The following is an 18264-nucleotide window of genomic DNA, read 5'->3' as shown; positions in this document are numbered from 1 at the left end:
GACGACCAGTGTGATAGCTAGAAGACATCGCTTCCATCGTCGTATTAACCACTAGCTTCTTTGTAGAGATGTTATTTTTCGTTGAAAAATTGTACTCTGGCTTCCGATAATAATATCAATTCTGAAAGATCAACTGAGTCCTAGCTACCCATGTCAGTTTGAGCACATATACACGGAAACAACAACTGTATCATTCAAGCAAATAATTTCATAGTAAATGATAAATTTATAACATTACCTACTATCTTTCAAAATGTCATTGATGTTTTAAGACGCAATGTTTGACAAAGATTATTTTTTTTATTGCTGTGCTTTGTATAGCTTGGCGAGGGAAAGCTAGTTTTAATATGTACCTCTCCGCTAGTTCCACGCATGCGTTAACTGTGACGCTCTTGTTTATGTATGTGTATTGCTTTGCGATCAGTGGAGACCCCTGACACGACATCTTTCGCACCTTGGACGCCACGATGGATGGATGCGAGCAGAGCATGGTTGTGGATTTTGATGAAATTTTGAATCACCTTGGTGGATTTGGACGTTTTCAAAAAATAGTTTATTCATTCCTTTGCTTGTGTATGATACCGGGTTGTTTGGTTGCACTTGGTTCGGCATTTACAGGGGCCTCAGTACCCCATGTCTGCAGAATAGCAGATGATTATTTAGAGCAATCCAATGTAACTGTTAGCATGTATATCCCGTATGAATATGAAGACGGAGTCTGTCAGCCAAGTAGTTGTAAACGATTTAGTAATATCAGCGAACATTTTATGCATAATGCTGGAAATATGACCTCTTGCCAAATATCTGAGTTATTACCAAGAACAGTGTGTGACAACGGCTGGAGTTTTGACATCGCAAATCATCGCTCCAGTATAGTTACAGAGGTTAGTGATCCACGTAATTTGATTTCACTGCTCATTTTCCCCATATAATTATTCTGTTTATTGAACAATCTGATAGAACGTTCTCATTGATAGTCGTTCGTTTCATCATTCATAATGATGTAGTAAAATTAACATACAATCGTCTACTTCCCTTGTGTACATCTAGGGTATGACGTTGCTTTCGTTTTCTACTTGAGTGACATTGTCAACAGTTTTCCCAAGGCCGTTTTCTGATCATGCGCTCGTCGCTTAAACTCGAGACAGCAATGTAGGTCACAAACGCGTACCATGAACCTAACCCGGACTCTAAATTATAAACTTTCGCTATTGTTTAAAAAGTAAAGTGAGTACTCTAAATTAGTTTAGGATATATGTGTACCATGTACACAGACGGGTTACAGTGCAAACCACCATGACGCAGCTCTGCTGTATGCTGTATTGATTTCATTAGTGATTTCAGCTATACAATTACATCGGCCTTTATGAATAGACGAATTTGGGTTTTTTATGTCACCTCACCCCCTCCCCTTAACAGAAGTACATTTATTTGTCTATCGTCAATATAAGACTCATAGCAACACTGTTGACTAGCCGTGATAGAAACTGTGGACGTCATATTGTTGAGGTCGTATATTTATTGTCAAGGTGAAATCATGATATGCAATCTGACTTAACGCGAAGAGAATGTGTCTACAAATTGCAAAATCCTTGGATTGTAAATGTGACGACTGTATTGACCTTTATTTCTGGTGTAAGTTGTACAGTTCCAAGACGACTGTACAACCCCCACTTTGGTAATTTATGTGGAATATTTTATGCAAATATAGTCCATGATGAGGCCATGTCATAATAAAGACGGTGAAAAATAGTCAAGTGATGATGACTTAATCGTCTTTAAACACGATAAGGCTAATCACGTGTATCATCCATGTGAACGCAACCGCGAAATTATTAATTTTTTTGTTTATTTGTCACTTGCATATTTCCGATCTTTAACTTGCATTGTCCAAATACATGTAAATTACCCCAAGCTAGTTAGGGAGCATGAGCGCTTCGTCCATCAGATTTAATAACGACCGGTTAAAACATCTAGAACGAGTACGTCATGTTATTGAATGCATAGGTGGTACAATATAAACAAAACAAATGACAATTTGTTATTGTAGCCATGGAAACAATATTATTCAGATTTGAATTTAAACAAACGAAATATTCTGGATTGCTGCCGGTGCGTCTTGTAAAAATGCACACCTGAGTGGGAGCATTGCCAATGTTTTGGAGATGCGAGAGGGAATTAATAGCCTGGAGTTTGTTTGGGTCGTAGAAATTCTATTTATCCAACGTCAATTGTAACGACATAATTGTGAAATCCAGTGTAAACCGGTTTTCAGGACAGTACTGAGTATAAACCAGCTGCAGCTGGTCGCCTTTAATACTTGCGCATAAAACAGTGCGCAGGTCCAATTACCAATCAATACAAGATACAATAGACAACCCACTGCCTCAGACCACTGACGAAATGGTCTGAGCCATTGAACAATAGACTGTGATTATGTATGGATGTATTAAGGTGTTCCCGAATACATCCATTATATATACTAGACAATTACATCTGCTTCGCACGGGATGTACATATTTCGTAAGTTCAAAAGTGGCATATGGCGTAACCACAACTCGAACAGAGACTCGGCGATCGACAAACATCATCAACAGCACAAATGTCACGTAGAACTGTAAACAGTTTTGTAAACATAACCCCGCTAATATTTTTCTAATCCATTCGGCCGAATCGGAAAATATCCCAGACAAAACACCCGCTTAGTATTATAGAGATAGGTATGGCATATGGCATAACCACAATTCGAAGATCACGTGTATCGCGTTCATATGAACTCAACAGCCAAATTATTTTTTGCTCCTTACTTAAATATTTTCTGTCTGCAATTTTCTTCTTTAACTTGAACTGTAGTTTTCTGTATACTTCGTATGATCTTCAGTCATTCCCCCGGGAATAGTGTGGCAATTGTTACCTGTTCTATTAAATTACCTCTGTCCAAGTTGTTATTGAGCGGACAAGCGCATTGTCCATGTATGAAATGGGCCTAATAACTATCGGGCAAAGCAGAGAACGAACACGCCCTGTTATTGAATGCAAAGGTGGTACAGTATACAAAATGACAGGTTTGTATCGTATCCCGATGGAAACAATATCATTCAGATTCAAAGTTAAAGAGACAAACGAGTCTCGGATTGCCTAGTATTGTAACAATTCAAAACTGAGGGGAAGCAAACGTTGTCATTGTCACGAGTTACGAGAGAGATTATAATCCCGAGTTCGTGTAGGGTCGTAGAAATTCTTTTTATGCAACCATACATCATCAATTGTAACAACATTCATTACAGAATCGGAGTGAAATCCAGTGTAAACCGGTTAACGGCCGGTTTTCGGTTCAGTAATTATATAGCAGCTGCTCGCGTTTACATATAGTACTTGCGCATAAAACAGTGCGCAGATCCAATCACCAATCAATACCAGATACAATAGTCAACCCTGTAAACTGACACTGTAGACTGTAGACTGTATTATACTTTTACTTCTATATTGTCAACATCCGAAAAGGATTATCATGGCACAGGCGTAACGCTGGTGGCGTCCTTTACATCTCACCCGTGTGATCAGGTGAGCACGTTCTATGAGATTGGTGATACTGTATCAATGATGGAGAGGGCAGATTTGAAACTGTCTGTTCTCTTCGATTGTTGAATGGACAGTGGTAAGCGATTACATTCTGGAATGCAATGTGTCCGAGGAATAAGTGAATATTAATAACAGTTTTTATTGGCGATGATCGATATGAGGGAAGAACCAGGCACACTTCCCCAAGTAGAACGTGATGACAATTCTGGTATATAGTTTATCATCTTGAAAAGCAATCAGTTTTATATATTAAAGTTAGTCTGCTAACTGCTAAGAGTACTGAGGATAGATTTATAGAGCCTTGGGAAGTTTTTTAGCAAAACAAACTATAAAAAAAGTTTTCAATTATTCAATAAATTGTAATCCTAGTTTAATATTGTTTACATGTTTTTTTAGTTAGAGATAGTTTAGTATATCCTGATTTATAGATTATGTTGTGTAAAACGCATGATGCCGTTGAGTACTTAGTCCTACGTAGCTACATAATTATGTCCAAAGCCTGTACCTTCCATATGTCTAAGTAGTGTCACGTGTGTTAGCCGCACTATAGATGTCCTGAAGTCCTAATAATCTAGGTAATACGACGTACGTGTGCATCATGTACACAGAGTTTCAAAATATCGTTCTACTACATACAAGCACGCAGAAATCGATACGATTGCAATTTATAGCTACATTTAATCCCAATTTCCATTTTACAGTGGGATTTGGTGTGTGATAAGACTTGGCTCCGAGAACTCGGCCGATCTTCGGTTTATATTGGTATTTTATTTGGTACGTTCTTTTTAGCCCCACTATCCGATAGGTAAGTGTGACTATATACTTTCCAATTACTACCTCCTCCTCAGTAATGTGGGGAGCTCTATCTATCTCCCAGTCAGACTGTTACATGTCGTCAGCTCCCAAATTTGATTATCATTTGGCATATTCCATCTGCAACGTTGAAGCTGACAAACGTGCTGGAGAAAGTGTGAAGAGAGGTCATATTCGGGCTATATTCGGATTCGATAGTTTGGCCACTGGGGGCGCTAGAGGTATATTTTTATTTGAAAGCCGCTGGCCAAAATTCAGTGTTCAGTACTGAAACGAACTTTTAAAATCGTCTTGTCTAGTTTCCTAGCCAATTTCGATAGCATTCTTTGTTTCACAATTATTTGAGTTTTACAACCTCGTGATCATTGTTCACGTGTATTTTGTTGACATTGTACTGCCAGGCATTTGTCATATACATGTAACATGACACTACAATATACATCCCGCTCACCACATTTCTATGCACTAATGGCTGACAAGTAGATTTATAGCAAAATCAGAGACATGTACTGTCTTCGATACATCAGTGTCCGAATATTCAATATAAAATTGTTTTCCACACTATATGACTAACGCTTGCCAAATTTGTAGATCATGCATGTGTAGATAGAAAAACTGGTCTTTAGTAGGTGTGAGTATGGAGGTAGGAAAATGTCTACCGTCATGGTATGAGTCAGAATCAAGTCCAAATATACACATACTTTAATTTATCGAGAAGTTTTGTCAAAGGTGGGCATGAATCCCTTTACTGCAACATCGGCAGTGCATTTGATTTTCAAGTGATATGGTTATGTATATTTTGCAAATATTCGACTTGGAGTGAAGGTTTACCGTTCTCAACATCCAACATTATTATTTAACATGCTGTAAAGAAAGAGGAATAGATCATAGCCCGCCGACAGCCAGTTACGACTGAAACCCAAGTTTTAGCCGTTTATATACTTATCCTGTTAATTGTTAACTTCCCACAATACAAAACTTGTGAAGTACCTAGCTATCAGCCTGTCTTGTTTCCCAGCCATGAGGAACGCGTGTACAAACGAACTTACCATTGGCATTATCAATTCCATGAACTGGTATTTTCGTGGCGTCATTTCTACAGCAGTGCTTCAAGTTGTTTCTGTTGCATGGAAAAATCCATTCAAAGTTCAGTGTCTAAAAATGGGGAAATGACGTCATACCAATGGAATAGAAAAGATTGACGGTGTCAATCTAGACTGTAAGGTAAGTCGTGTCGTTCGACCGATGTCAGAGGGCGCCCGTCAGGTCGTACGTATACCTTGCAGACTAGGTACCTACTCAGACTTATAAGTTCACGAAGGAAAGTTTGATGATAATGTGTTTGTCTGTTACAGATATGGTAGGAAATCGTCCATATTCCTTGCTATACCATGTAATATCATGGCCAATGTATGCACAGCATTGTCACCCGTTCTAGAAATGTACCTGCTCTCACAGTTCATCCTCGGTTGTTCGATTGTTGGTATTTATCTAGTTACCTACAGTTACGGTAAGTTTGATAGTTCAAGTGTCAAACACGATGACACTCTCCTACATACTGCACATATCTCAGTTGAATGAATACATAGTCATTGGAGAAACTTTCCCCACCGTCTATGATGTTACAATGGATATTCCGCATTGATGTTTCAGAAAAGCTCTACCATTGACGATTTATGGCGGATTTCACAAATTCTCCTTTAGGACCTTTAAACGTCAGCAAACGAATATGTTGATGCACCTACATTTTATTCGACATCCCCAGACACTTACACGTCTTCGCCATCGTCACCACCACCACCACCACCACCACCACCACCACCACCACCACTACCACCACCACCACCGCCACCACCAGGCAGTAACATAAATTATATAGTAGTCATCAACCAGACACTACACTAATTTTTGTGGGTGCTTATTTTCAGCTCTCGAATGGGTCGGGCCGTCGAAGAGGGCGTTTGTCAGCAGTAGTACCGTTGTCTTCTATGCCCTTGCATATGCTGCCCTCGGAGGTATCGCATATGTTGTACGAGATTGGAGAAAACTAAGTTTTATAATGTCTCTACCATCAGTTTTGTTGTTAGCCTACTTTTGGTAAGTTGAAAAATTTACATATGTTGTGTACGTCATTATCGATTACTTTTCTCAACGGACATTCCATTGAGCTGTGACATGGATATTAGTAAATTACAGGGACGTTATATTTACATTGCATTTTGTGAAAGTTAAGGAATGCTTTATATCTCCAGTCAAATATAAATATGAAATAGAGAAAAGCGTTTTATAAAAACATGGACAGTGTAAATAGAATTCTGGCCTATGTACCAAGTTATTACTTGTTATTCTTCCCCGTCTACAATGCTTGGACCAATTTATTGTCAATACTTTGATTTCAACTCTATACTATAGACGTTAAATTGATTTGAAAAACCAATATTTATGCTAATGGTTTAGATTATATGTTAGAGTTTCTCGAACGTCATAGCACATGGGTTTAATTTGTCATAGCTACGTTTGTCACTTGAAATTTGGTGAAAGTGAGAGGGTGCTGTGATATCACGAACTGCGATTTTTATCAGCAGTATTATTCTCTTGAACGAATTGTGCGTGTAAGTATAATTTATCTGTGAAAGATGGTGTCAAGTGTGGTATTTGAATGGTCTGCTTGTGTCGTTAGTAGAGGTGTGATTGTACAGAGAATGATCATGTATTTAACTGCAAATTTGACATGTCTATTTCTACAGTGACGTGTTGTAATTGACGTTGGTTTTTCTGGCTGCATGTAATGCGAAAACATTGAGCAAAGGGTTGAATGTTTGTTTTTGTCAATCGTTTAGACAGTGTTGCAGCCAGAGGGAGTTTTTTGGGTCATTTGACACACATTTTTTGGACCTGACCCACAATTTTGGAAGTGACGGGTCAAAGATGACCCACACTAATAAACTATTGTATGCAAATATATTTAGCAACATGACCACGCCTATCGCAACAGCCAAATTATCGTGTATATTGCATAGATAACAACAGGGTTGGATAGGCAATTGCATAATCATTCAGCAAATATCTAGCATGGATCAGCATGTGGGTAAATATTTTTACAAACTGTACAGTTGTGCTACAACACCATTGGTGCTTGTCCCCCCAAAAAAATTATGATGACCCAGAAAAATGAAAGTCTCGGGACACTATGTCTCACTCTTTCAAATGGCTGGCTGCAACACTGTTTTAGTACAAAAGGTAAACAAACTTTACACTTCCCAAACCTTATCACTCGTTCACTCATCAGTGATGTCTATGATACAGCTCAATGGATTGTCCGTGATGTATTTTTTTAATCCATCGTCAATTTAGTATAATGCATTATCGTGATATTTATATCTTAACAGTAGGAAAACTCTAATGATCAAATGTTATCCTGGGTATCTTAGAGCTTTCAATGTTTGATAACTTGGACTAGCTAAAAAAACAATTTTAAGTTAGCAGTATATTCTTTGAAATAGATTTAAATTGTAAAGGAATTCATAGGGTTTCAATATCTAAATCTTCGTTCAAAAAAGAGAATGGGTGATGTTTTGTTTTGATAGACTTGTTCATAGTACAGTAAATACATATCTTTACATATAGTGGGCCTGGCTTCAATAGATACCGATGTATGATGAAGCCAATTATATATACATTTCGGAAATTAAGTACAAACATTTTTTCGGTAACTTTATAATTAGAGCTCCATCCTAAAAAGAGACAATTGCAAATAGCAAACAAATGCATTTATTAATAATCTGAGGAACATTTACCATCCGAGATACTTAATCAATTCACCTTCAGCGACCTAGTACTTCCTGATCTCTCTCACTCTTATATCCTGATTTATCATTATTATTATTATTTCTTTTTTCAAGTTTAGTATTAATAAAATAATAATTGGAAATTCGGAATTTCAAAAGAACGAAGATTGACCAAGTTATCAAGTCCACTCTGCACATTTATGAGTCTATCCTAATTCTAACGTTCTAAGGTTAAGTCTTCATATGGAGTTTAAAGGTCATAGTTCATAGTTCATATACCATACTTGAAGGTTTATAGCTCATATTTCATTATTCATAGTCAATAGGTCATATTACACACACACACACACACACACACACACACACAAACACACACACACACACACACACACACATACACACAAACACACACACACTTACCAATTTGCACATAGCTATACTATACACAATTTGTAATATGCATTGAATCGTAACTTTAAACCGGCAATTTGTAAGTATAGAGTGCAAATACCAACAAACCTACGATTACATATCGAGATGATTTAACCCTGGCATCCAGGGACAGAATTGTACTATACATATCTACAATAAATTAGCACAAAGACAGTTATACATGATGTTGACATACGGATGTTGATAACCACTTTTGTATTCACTCGTTGCTGAATACCCTTCATAAATTAAACTCAAAGTGAAATTTATTGAAATCTTATAATGATTTTCTCACCCAATTAATAATTTGACGATTTAAGGTTCTTACCAGAATCACCCCGCTGGCTTCTCTCTCGTGGCGAAGTCAAGGAAGCTGAAGTGATTATACTAAAGGCAGCGAGGGTGAACAAAGCAGACATTAGTCCACTGGTATATCAGCATTTATATTTTGTAAACTATCTCTCGTGCAAACTGCTTTTTACACAACCTGTGTTTCTATTATCTTAATGCGTCGATAAGATACACTGTCTCAATAGTAAAAGTGGTATACAACATATACTTGTATCGCATGCCCATCAATTAATAATTGGACATGTATATGCAAATGCAAGATCCTAATAGATTTTTAACCATCAGTCAGTGAGAAATGTATGTTTAAAATTACTACACTGTTATACCAGTACTTCATGCAACGTATTTAACATATTCTCCAACATTAGAATAAATTTGAAATGACTTTTACTTCTCACTACCAACTTACTCCTAAATTGAATATTGATCTTAAAGGGTAATTAGCACAATCGTATTTTAAGCCATTTGCACGGGATATAGTATCAGTATTATTAAAACTAAAGGTTTTCACGGTGTAACCAAGGCTACGTTGTTTGCTCTCAAGTGTCAACTGCTACGGTAACGTGATCACTTTCCATTTTCTCTCATGGCAAAAGTAGACTGACACATGCGTGCTAGGTAATTTCAGTCTTTTTCAAAGTGGTGACCCTAGTTTAGTTGTACTCATCATATTTATTTGCTCTAAATTTAAGAAACGCATCTGCATGTCGAATTATTGCTTTACATGTATGACGAATTCTTAATATATATCGATAACCTGAGCAGACTATCTATACTTGCATCCAAAGCGAATTTGTGCCTCACCTGTTAATTTTCAATAGGTTACGACACCAAATCTGGTGATTTTAATCATCAACTTTGTAGAAGACTTCATGTTTTGATCCAGATAGCACGTGTATGTGTCAGTCTGAATTCATCAGACCTTACCTTGTATGCTAGACACTACTCTCAGATCTAATTATATTTCACATTGGGATGCATAGTACGCAATGCAGTACTATGACCAAATAAAATAAAATATATACCTGAGGCACATCATATGTATCTAGAATCCTCCCGAACATATATATTACAGCGAATGACAATAGTATTGTGACAAGATGATTTTTATATACGATAAAACAAAAACACAAAACTGCTGCAAGACCACTGTTTACGTTTCCATGGATACTCCAAACACAGTACAGCCAAGGTATCGTAATTGTTTTTCTGAATTGAGGCTGAAATCAAATTTTGAATCGTAGCAAGTTATAATCTTGTAGATTTATACAACGTTAAAACATGTATTCGTCATTAACTACCTGTATTTAGTGTTTGTGTTGATTTATTTATTAACTTTGGAGGATTCGTGGTTGATGTGCCTAACGATGTCTTGTCTCGTGATTAGCTAAAGTACTTAGTATGGGTGTATCACAGTATGGAGTTTCCTTTTGTATAGCAAACTCAGTAGAATATACATTACAACAAACAGACAGACAGACAGTCAGACGGACGGTTGGACGGGCGTTCAGGCAGGCAGGCAGGCAGGCAGACATACAGACAGACACAGACAGACGGACGGACGGACGGACAGACAAACAGACAGACAGACAGACAGACAGACGGACGGACAGACGGACGGACGGACAGACAACAGACAGACATACATACATACAGACAGACAGACAGACAGACAGAGACAGACAGACAGACAGACAGACAGACAGACAGACAGACAGACAGACAGACAGACAGACAGACAGACAGACCAGACAAATAAAACCTCCACAATACAGTTCTGTTCTGCGCTATGTTTTTCAACAACGAATACATGAATTCTAGTTCATTTTTTTAAAATTCAAGATAGTAACATGTATTGTACAACTTTCAGCTTCCCAAGCTCGGCAACTTTTATTTGGAGGAATGCCAAAAGAAGCACAGGAAAGGTGGTTTACCAATACGAAGAAACCATAGTTTTATAGATCTGCTTAGAACACCAAATCTTCGTCGAAGATGTCTTAATATTTTCGTACATTGGTAAGTAGTTCTAAAAACACTTGTTTTGTTGTGCTTTGTTGAACAATCGAGTGATTGGAGTTCAAGTTAATGAGGTAACTACGAGATTTTAAGATGAAGATAATTAGACCATGGATGTATTTAATACATCTTTGATTAGACTATTGGTATAAAATACTACTATACCTGGCGAATTTGTCAGATAGTTTACCATTCTAATTAGACCAATGTCATCTTGATAATGCAAGACAATACTGTAACTATATATAAGATATTGTACCAAAGGAGTACGAAAGCACAGTTGTCGTTCTATTCCTACATACGGGCCTTGTGGTCCAATGCCACAAAAACCTAGCAATGTGATAAGGGCCTTGGTTCACACTCTACGAAAACCTAGCACCTGGGAGCCTGCTTGGGTTCACACACACCACGAAAACCTAGCACCATGGGGCCTTGAATTCATATGATATGAACACATAGCATCATGGGGGCCTTGGGTGTGCACGCCACGAAAACCTAGCACCGTGGGGGGTCTTGGGTTTACACACCACGAAAACCTAGCACCGTGAGTCCTTCAGTTACGAAAACCTAGATCTATATTACGGGACTTGGGGCCCTACATTACGAAAACCTAGCACTGTGAGGCCCAGCCTTGGGTTCACACGTTTCGAAAGTTCAACACTTTTGAAACCTTGGTGTCCTACGAAAACCTAGCAACATAGGGGGCCTTGGGGTCCCAAATGAATTTTGATGTGACATGTCTGAATATGTTACTGCTTAGAAGATAGGGACGCAGATATTACTTTACATAATAAGAAGTCTGTCATTGACATCGCCAACCAAGTCTAGTGCTAATTATAAGATAGACACACATATGCAACTAAATATATTAATACATTGCCGACAATGTAGGTGTGTACCTTTCTTCCGTTTACAGCCCCACAGCTGTCTGGCAAGTCACCTTCGATTCTCAGAGTCCCTCGTAGCAAGCGAACAATTATCATTCATGAAAAAAAACGTTACTAAACACTCGCCAGTATTTTGTCTTCAATGCGCCCATAATGTTTGCTATGCCCCATAGATAATTTTTTTGTAATGTGTACCAAATATATATGATACTTACTTGATTAGCACTCTCATAGATACATGTGCAAATTTCCACTTACTTGATTAGCGCCCTCATGGATAATTCGTTTTATCATGTGTACAAAAAAGGTATCCAGGGGCAAAGTTCATGATCTAACTTGCATCATTTGCTATTATGTGTGTGTCATCTACTGTCATGCATGCATCGTTTACCTTTATGACATCTGTGTGTCTTACGTTAGCAGGTGAAAAACATTTTTTTTTACATTCGGTGTCTCGTAGTTAGAGCAACATAGTGATGAAACACGACACAGTATGTTTATCAACGAAACACAAAAAAATTGAAGACAAGAATTACCAAACCATTACTGTAAAAGCTATAGCATTGTTACCATGGATACAAAGCCTACTTCTCAAATAATCAGAATTATGCTTTATTACAGAATAGTATGTCACATGACCATACAACACGATTTATGTTAGCATTACCTTCAATAGCTGTAGCTCCTTATTTTGTTATTTAGTTTACGTAAATTTCAATTTTATTTTCAGTTTTGCTTACTTAAGTACCTACAGGTAGTTTTGTTATTTTAGATTTTGTTTTGGCTTCTTCACATTATTAATCACACCTATACATTTTGTTAAGCATGGTGAATAGAATACGATTTTTCCACGGCACCAAAAGGCACTGTCTAGTGGACTACCACAGTGTGTAGTTTTGTGGTGTCCTGTTTCAACACTTTTCTTACAGGTCTGTACGCTTTCACGTAGACTTAACCCCCAAAAATGGAGACGAATGTACTTGCTAACACCCCACCCTATAATTTAATAAGTAAATGTTCTCATTAACAATCTTATAGGTTCAAAATCATCTGCACTAAATGTCCACATAATTAATCTCAATAATAATTTTTAGGGATTTCTAACCGCGTATTTCATGTTCGAAACCTTGCAAATGAATATCTCTTGCAGCAATACCATCGAAGACGAAATTCACAGTACTTCTCACTCTATTCCTATTCATAATCGAAGATCTCTCGTAATAGTTTCGGTAACTAATTAATTTATATCTGTACCGTCAAATATTGCCGACCGTTTACAGCAATTATGGCAGAAGAAGATATAATTACAACTAAATATCTTTACCTTGGAGCTTAGACTTGACTTGTGTATTGTTTGTGTACAAATTGACAATTTCAGCATTTCAGTCAGACGAGAGATGTGTGACCTTTAACCCATACTTTGTCATACCGATTCTAATTGTACAAGTTGTACTTTCTTTCCTAGGTACAATTGATATGAAACCAGACATGACCGAGGCAAGTCAGATGTGTCCTTTCATCTGCCGTCACTAACAGATGAATTTTACAGAATGACATGCTAATAATACATGTCACAAGATACGGAAAACTGGCTGACGGGTATTGTCAACATCACCATCAAATGTACATAACCATATAACGAGTACTCTTTTACGACAGATGGCCTGTCTTTTACGACAGATGGCCCCTCTTTTACAGCATACAGCAGTAGTTGGAGAATTTCTCACTACAGTAATTGGAGGTAGACGGTTTCTTTATATCATATTCGAACACGCATACGTACCCCAGGCCGTTCTCCTCTCGGCCGACAAGAGTATGCTGGTGGTGGCAATGTACCTAATATGCCATTCCACAGCTTTGAAATCCCCACCCCTTGCCATGTAAATTCATAAGTATTGTGGGTTTTACGACCGAATTCAAGGCGTTTATCCTCACATGGAAGTGTTCAATGTTCACTGTCAGTGAACTAATTACGCTGTATAAACAGTATTATATATTTTGTATCGATTTGGACATGTACTTGGTAATTATTACACACATTTCAAATACGATAAACGATTTGTATCCCAACAGGACTGCTATATCTATGGTGTACTACGGAGTATCCTTAAATACCAGTAGTTTGGCCGGCAATGAGTACTTAAACTTCTTCCTTGCTGGTATGGTTGAAATTCCTGCAACCTTGGCCTCCATTTTCTTGGTGGATCGATATGGAAGAACTATCACATTAAGTCTGTTCTGTATACTTTCTGGGATAGGATGCATTTGTTGTCAATTTGTACCAGCAGGTAACTTCAACTTCAACTGTTGCGACCCCTTAATCTTTTGGGTGGGTTGGAAGTGGAATACAATATAACATTTTACAATGGTTACATTGTTAGTTTTAAACATCCGGCCACAATATCGTCAGAGCCAAGAAATTAAGGTTCACGAGAGACAGAAAGAAAAGAATAATTCATTTTTTATTTTCACCAAAAAGGATGACAGAACTTAGACTGGCAAAGTGTACATGACAAAAATATAATTTAGTATTGCATGGTCACCCTCCCTGGTGAGGGCCATGTTACCCTTAATTGATAATGTGATAAATAAAGAAGAATTCGTCAAGTGTACATGATTCCATGGGATTGACATAGTTTTATGTTTGAATTCATGTTTCTTCCTATTTGCTGTTAACGATAACTAACTATAGATAACACTCATGGTGTTTTTTCCAGATCTACCATCTCTGTCTATAACATTGGCAATGATTGGTAAAATGGGTGTGGCAGGAGCGTTTTGGACAGCCTATATTTTCACCTCTGAATTATTGCCAACCGTCTTAAGGTAAGAAATGCCAGTTTTTTCAACATATCTTAGTTTGCCCACGTTTTTGTCACGATCAGTTTACGTACATCTTTATCCCCTCGTCTATCTCATTACTACTAGCCCCCCCCCTTCCTCCTCCTCCTCCTGTGATATATCCTAGCATGTCTTGAATGTATTTGAATCTACACAGTGTGGTGTACTTCATATCATTAGCATTGACTTTTATTTTGCAACCAATCAATAAATCAATGCTATTACATTTTGAATCGAATATCGAAACATCTTATTACTTTCAGAACCACAGGTCTGGGTGCTGCTAGCTGTTTTGGTAGAATTGGTGCTATTCTTGCACCCTTCATTCAACTATTATCAGCTTGGTGGAAATATCTACCGTTCCTTATTTACGGAAGTGCTGCCATTTTGGCGGGCTTGTTAATACTGATGTTGCCAGATACTAAAGGGAAGTCTTTGCCATCAACCATTGAAGAGGTAGAGTCCGTATCAGATCTAGATAGGTGAGGATTTTATTGTAATGTATTATATGTGGGACTGTTACAAAGTACATTACATGGTGTCTGTGTGTACCTTGGGGTATACATGGTGTCTGTGTGAACCTTGGGGGTATACATGGTGTCTGTGTGAACCTTGGGGGTATACATGGTGTCTGTGTGTACATTGGGGGTATACATGGTATAGGTTACACGGTTACAAAGTACATTACATGGTGTCTGTGTGTACCTTGGGGTATACATGGTGTCTGTGTGTACCTTGGGGTATACATGGTGTCTGTGTGGACCTTGGGGTATACATGGTGTCTGTGTGGACCTTGGGGGTATACATGGTGTCTGTGTGTACCTTGGGGGTATACATGGTGTCTGTGTGGACCTTGGGGTATACATGGTGTCTGTGTGGACCTTGGGGGTATACATGGTGTCTGTGTGGACCTTGGGGGTATACATGGTGTCTGTGTGGACCTTGGGGGTATACATGGTGTCTGTGTGTACCTTGGGGGTATACATGGTGTTTGTGTGGACCTTGGGGGTATACATGGTGTCTGTGTGTACCTTGGGGGTATACATGGTGTCTGTGTGGACCTTGGGGGTATACATGGTGTCTGTGTGTACCTTGGGGGTATACATGGTGTCTGTGTGTACCTTGGGGGTATACATGGTGTCTGTGTGTACATTGGGGGTATACATGGTGTCTGTGTGTACCTTGGGGGTATACATGGTGTCTGTGTGTACCTTGGCGCTCTACTTCCTGTCTGTGTGTACCTTGGGGGTATACATGGTATAGGTTACGCGGTTAATCATAGAGCACTACTGCTTTCCTTGATGCCTGAACAATACGAAAAACATCCCTGATTTACACTTCTGCACTACAGAATACAATGGGACAAAGCTCTTAAGAAACGGTACTATGAGGTGATGATACCCCCAATTTGAGCGAGGGCGCTGTATTCTCAATTTCCTGTTTGCAGTCTGAAATAGCCAAAATTGAATCAAATCGTCGTCTGACAGGACAAAAATCTTACTAACATTTCTACATTTTATCTTTTAGTTCGACAAAAAATGAAGTAAAATTGTAACATTTTAATCCGAAATGCCTGGCAAGAGTATATGTTGCTAAAATTTATATGATTTGGCGATGATAATCTTGGTAGCTCATTTCGCAAGACATTTCGTAAGATTTTTGTCACACCATGGCCAGTCCATTGTTGAAGAAGTATCTAAAAATTAAGACTTTGACGAGTAAGATGATAACATGCAGCAACGTTATAAGATTTTTGTTGAGATAGACGACGTTTTGTTGCAAATCAATTGGTTGCCATGGTAATTATTTCAGTATTGTTTAGTTTCAAAAAAATGTAAGTAAAATTGGCATGGCCGAACGCATTAGCTCGTCGACGATGACCAACACTTGCCTTTTAATGTTAAAGTTGTTAACCATTTATAGTTTATGTGATTTAATTACCATTTTTTGAGTGTTAAGTTTTCATACGAATTTCAATTTGTAAACGAAATCAACATACGTAGTTATTGTATACAAAGATCTTGGTATAGTGTTTGTATATCTATGCATACCAGTCGTAACTCCGATCCTTCCGCCAAAATGTTTCTTTTTAGATTACCTGCACTAAAATTGATTGGGAGGCTGTAGCTAGTCAGTGTGATATACCTTTTGGATTAAATTAGTGCACGTCACGTGTGCACACGTCACGTGTGCAGTCACAAAGTCAATTCTCCCATTCCGAGATAAATAAAGTTACATATTGGAATAGTAAAATTATTGAAATTTTAAAAGTATTTATTAAGAAAGTTTTCTTTCCATTGGGAAAATGGGGCTTTCATATGATGGTTTACATAAATATCTGGACATTTACCATCGACAAGTGATATTTTACTGTAAACGTCATCAGAAACTGTTGATATGTTGATAAGTGGTTATACCATTTTATTTTTTCACAGAGAGGGAAGCACCACATCAGATGAAGAACGAATGAGCAACGATCTCAAGAACTTAATTACATGGACTTCACTTGGAAACCTTGATTCTAAATATATCAACGAATACCCTACAAAAGAGGCTTCGTTTGTGTAGCTACTTCCATATTGTGTCATGTGTATTTGTCCTTCGTCAACTTCTCCAGAGCTGTAAATAGGAACACGTATCTACATGACGAAACACTGCATATTACTTCACTTTCTAAGGGATTGCTATGAACCACTTCTTAATTAGATTCCAATGATAAATGAAATGTGTTGCTTATATTTAGATACACACTTGTGGTATTGCAACCCTATAGCTACCTTCAGAGAAGTTCTTTGTATTTTCGTGAGATCAATACAGTCGTAGAGGGCGTCGATCTTCGTGGGTCGGTCAGGTCATGATGATGTGACAAAATGGCCACCCCCTAGCCAATGGTCATTTACACCCAAAAATGTGAACAATTTTCAATAGTGTGTGTGTCAAATCATTAAATCATCGCCAAGTTTATCAAAAAATAACAAAGAAAATGTGTGAATATTGAATTTTAATGTGTCACGGTGTTTGTGTGTGCATGGAAATGTAAAGTAATATTTATGTGTTTTGTGCTGTTCATGAAAATACAAAAGTATTAGTGCTATATATGTATTTGGAAAATATACTGAAATATTTCGTTTGTTAATGTATGAAAGTAACGATGGTAAAAATCAGTACTGTTCTTTAATATTTCTAAAATGTCTCCAAATTTTAATTTCGTCTTGTATGCCATTAATTAATTATTTCATATGATAACTAGAGTTCAGTCAAATATTTTCATCATTATTATATTTTAGTTTACATTAATTTGATGGTAACTGACGCCTAGTATAAAAGGAGTGTCCTTCTTAAAATAGTGTCTTGTGAATTGAATATATTTCTTTAAAGTGTCATGTACTGCAGCTGTTTTGGATAAACTTACTAAATAAAAGTTATGTTATCCATACATTTGTTCATTTATTACCCCCTCCTTCCCCCCACTCACCCACCCACCCACCAGGCACCGCTCGGAAGGGCTATTACATTGGGTTCCGTAAGTTCGTGCGTATGTACGTGCTTGCGTT

The 18264-nt window shown here is 37.7% G+C and overlaps 1 protein-coding gene across 2 annotated transcripts; it reads left to right on the top strand.

The window, feature by feature from the left end:
- The first annotated feature begins 467 nt into the window (after nt 1-467).
- On the top strand, nt 468-18061 carry LOC144442321 (organic cation transporter protein-like). Of its 2 annotated transcripts, none has more exons than XM_078131633.1 (10): nt 468-884; nt 4284-4387; nt 5751-5905; nt 6324-6492; nt 8936-9044; nt 10837-10982; nt 13943-14157; nt 14587-14695; nt 14974-15184; nt 17144-18061. In XM_078131633.1, the coding sequence occupies exons 1-10, from the start codon at nt 468-470 to the stop codon at nt 17276-17278; spliced, it is 1770 nt and encodes a 589-aa protein (XP_077987759.1). In that variant the 3' UTR covers nt 17279-18061. The 2 variants fall into 2 exon arrangements, with proteins under 2 accessions (XP_077987759.1, XP_077987758.1); XM_078131632.1 differs by having other exon boundaries at nt 14974-15192; nt 17146-18061.
- The last annotated feature ends 203 nt before the right edge of the window (nt 18062-18264 follow it).

The sequence above is a fragment of the Glandiceps talaboti genome, chromosome 11, assembly GCF_964340395.1.
Source record: "Glandiceps talaboti chromosome 11, keGlaTala1.1, whole genome shotgun sequence".
Lineage (NCBI taxonomy): Eukaryota > Metazoa > Hemichordata > Enteropneusta > Spengelidae > Glandiceps > Glandiceps talaboti.
Note: the sequence above shows the minus strand (reverse complement) of the source record. Positions and strands in the feature narration are given on the sequence as shown.

Coding starts and splice junctions, on each gene's coding strand:
- LOC144442321 (XM_078131632.1), top strand. CDS start 468: ATGGATGGATGCGAGCAGAGCATGGTTGTGGATTTTGATGAAATTTTG. Junction 4,388..5,750: donor TTAGCCCCACTATCCGATAG/GTAAGTGTGACT, acceptor TGTCTGTTACAG/ATATGGTAGGAAATCGTCCA. Junction 10,983..13,942: donor CTTAATATTTTCGTACATTG/GTAAGTAGTTCT, acceptor GTATCCCAACAG/GACTGCTATATCTATGGTGT.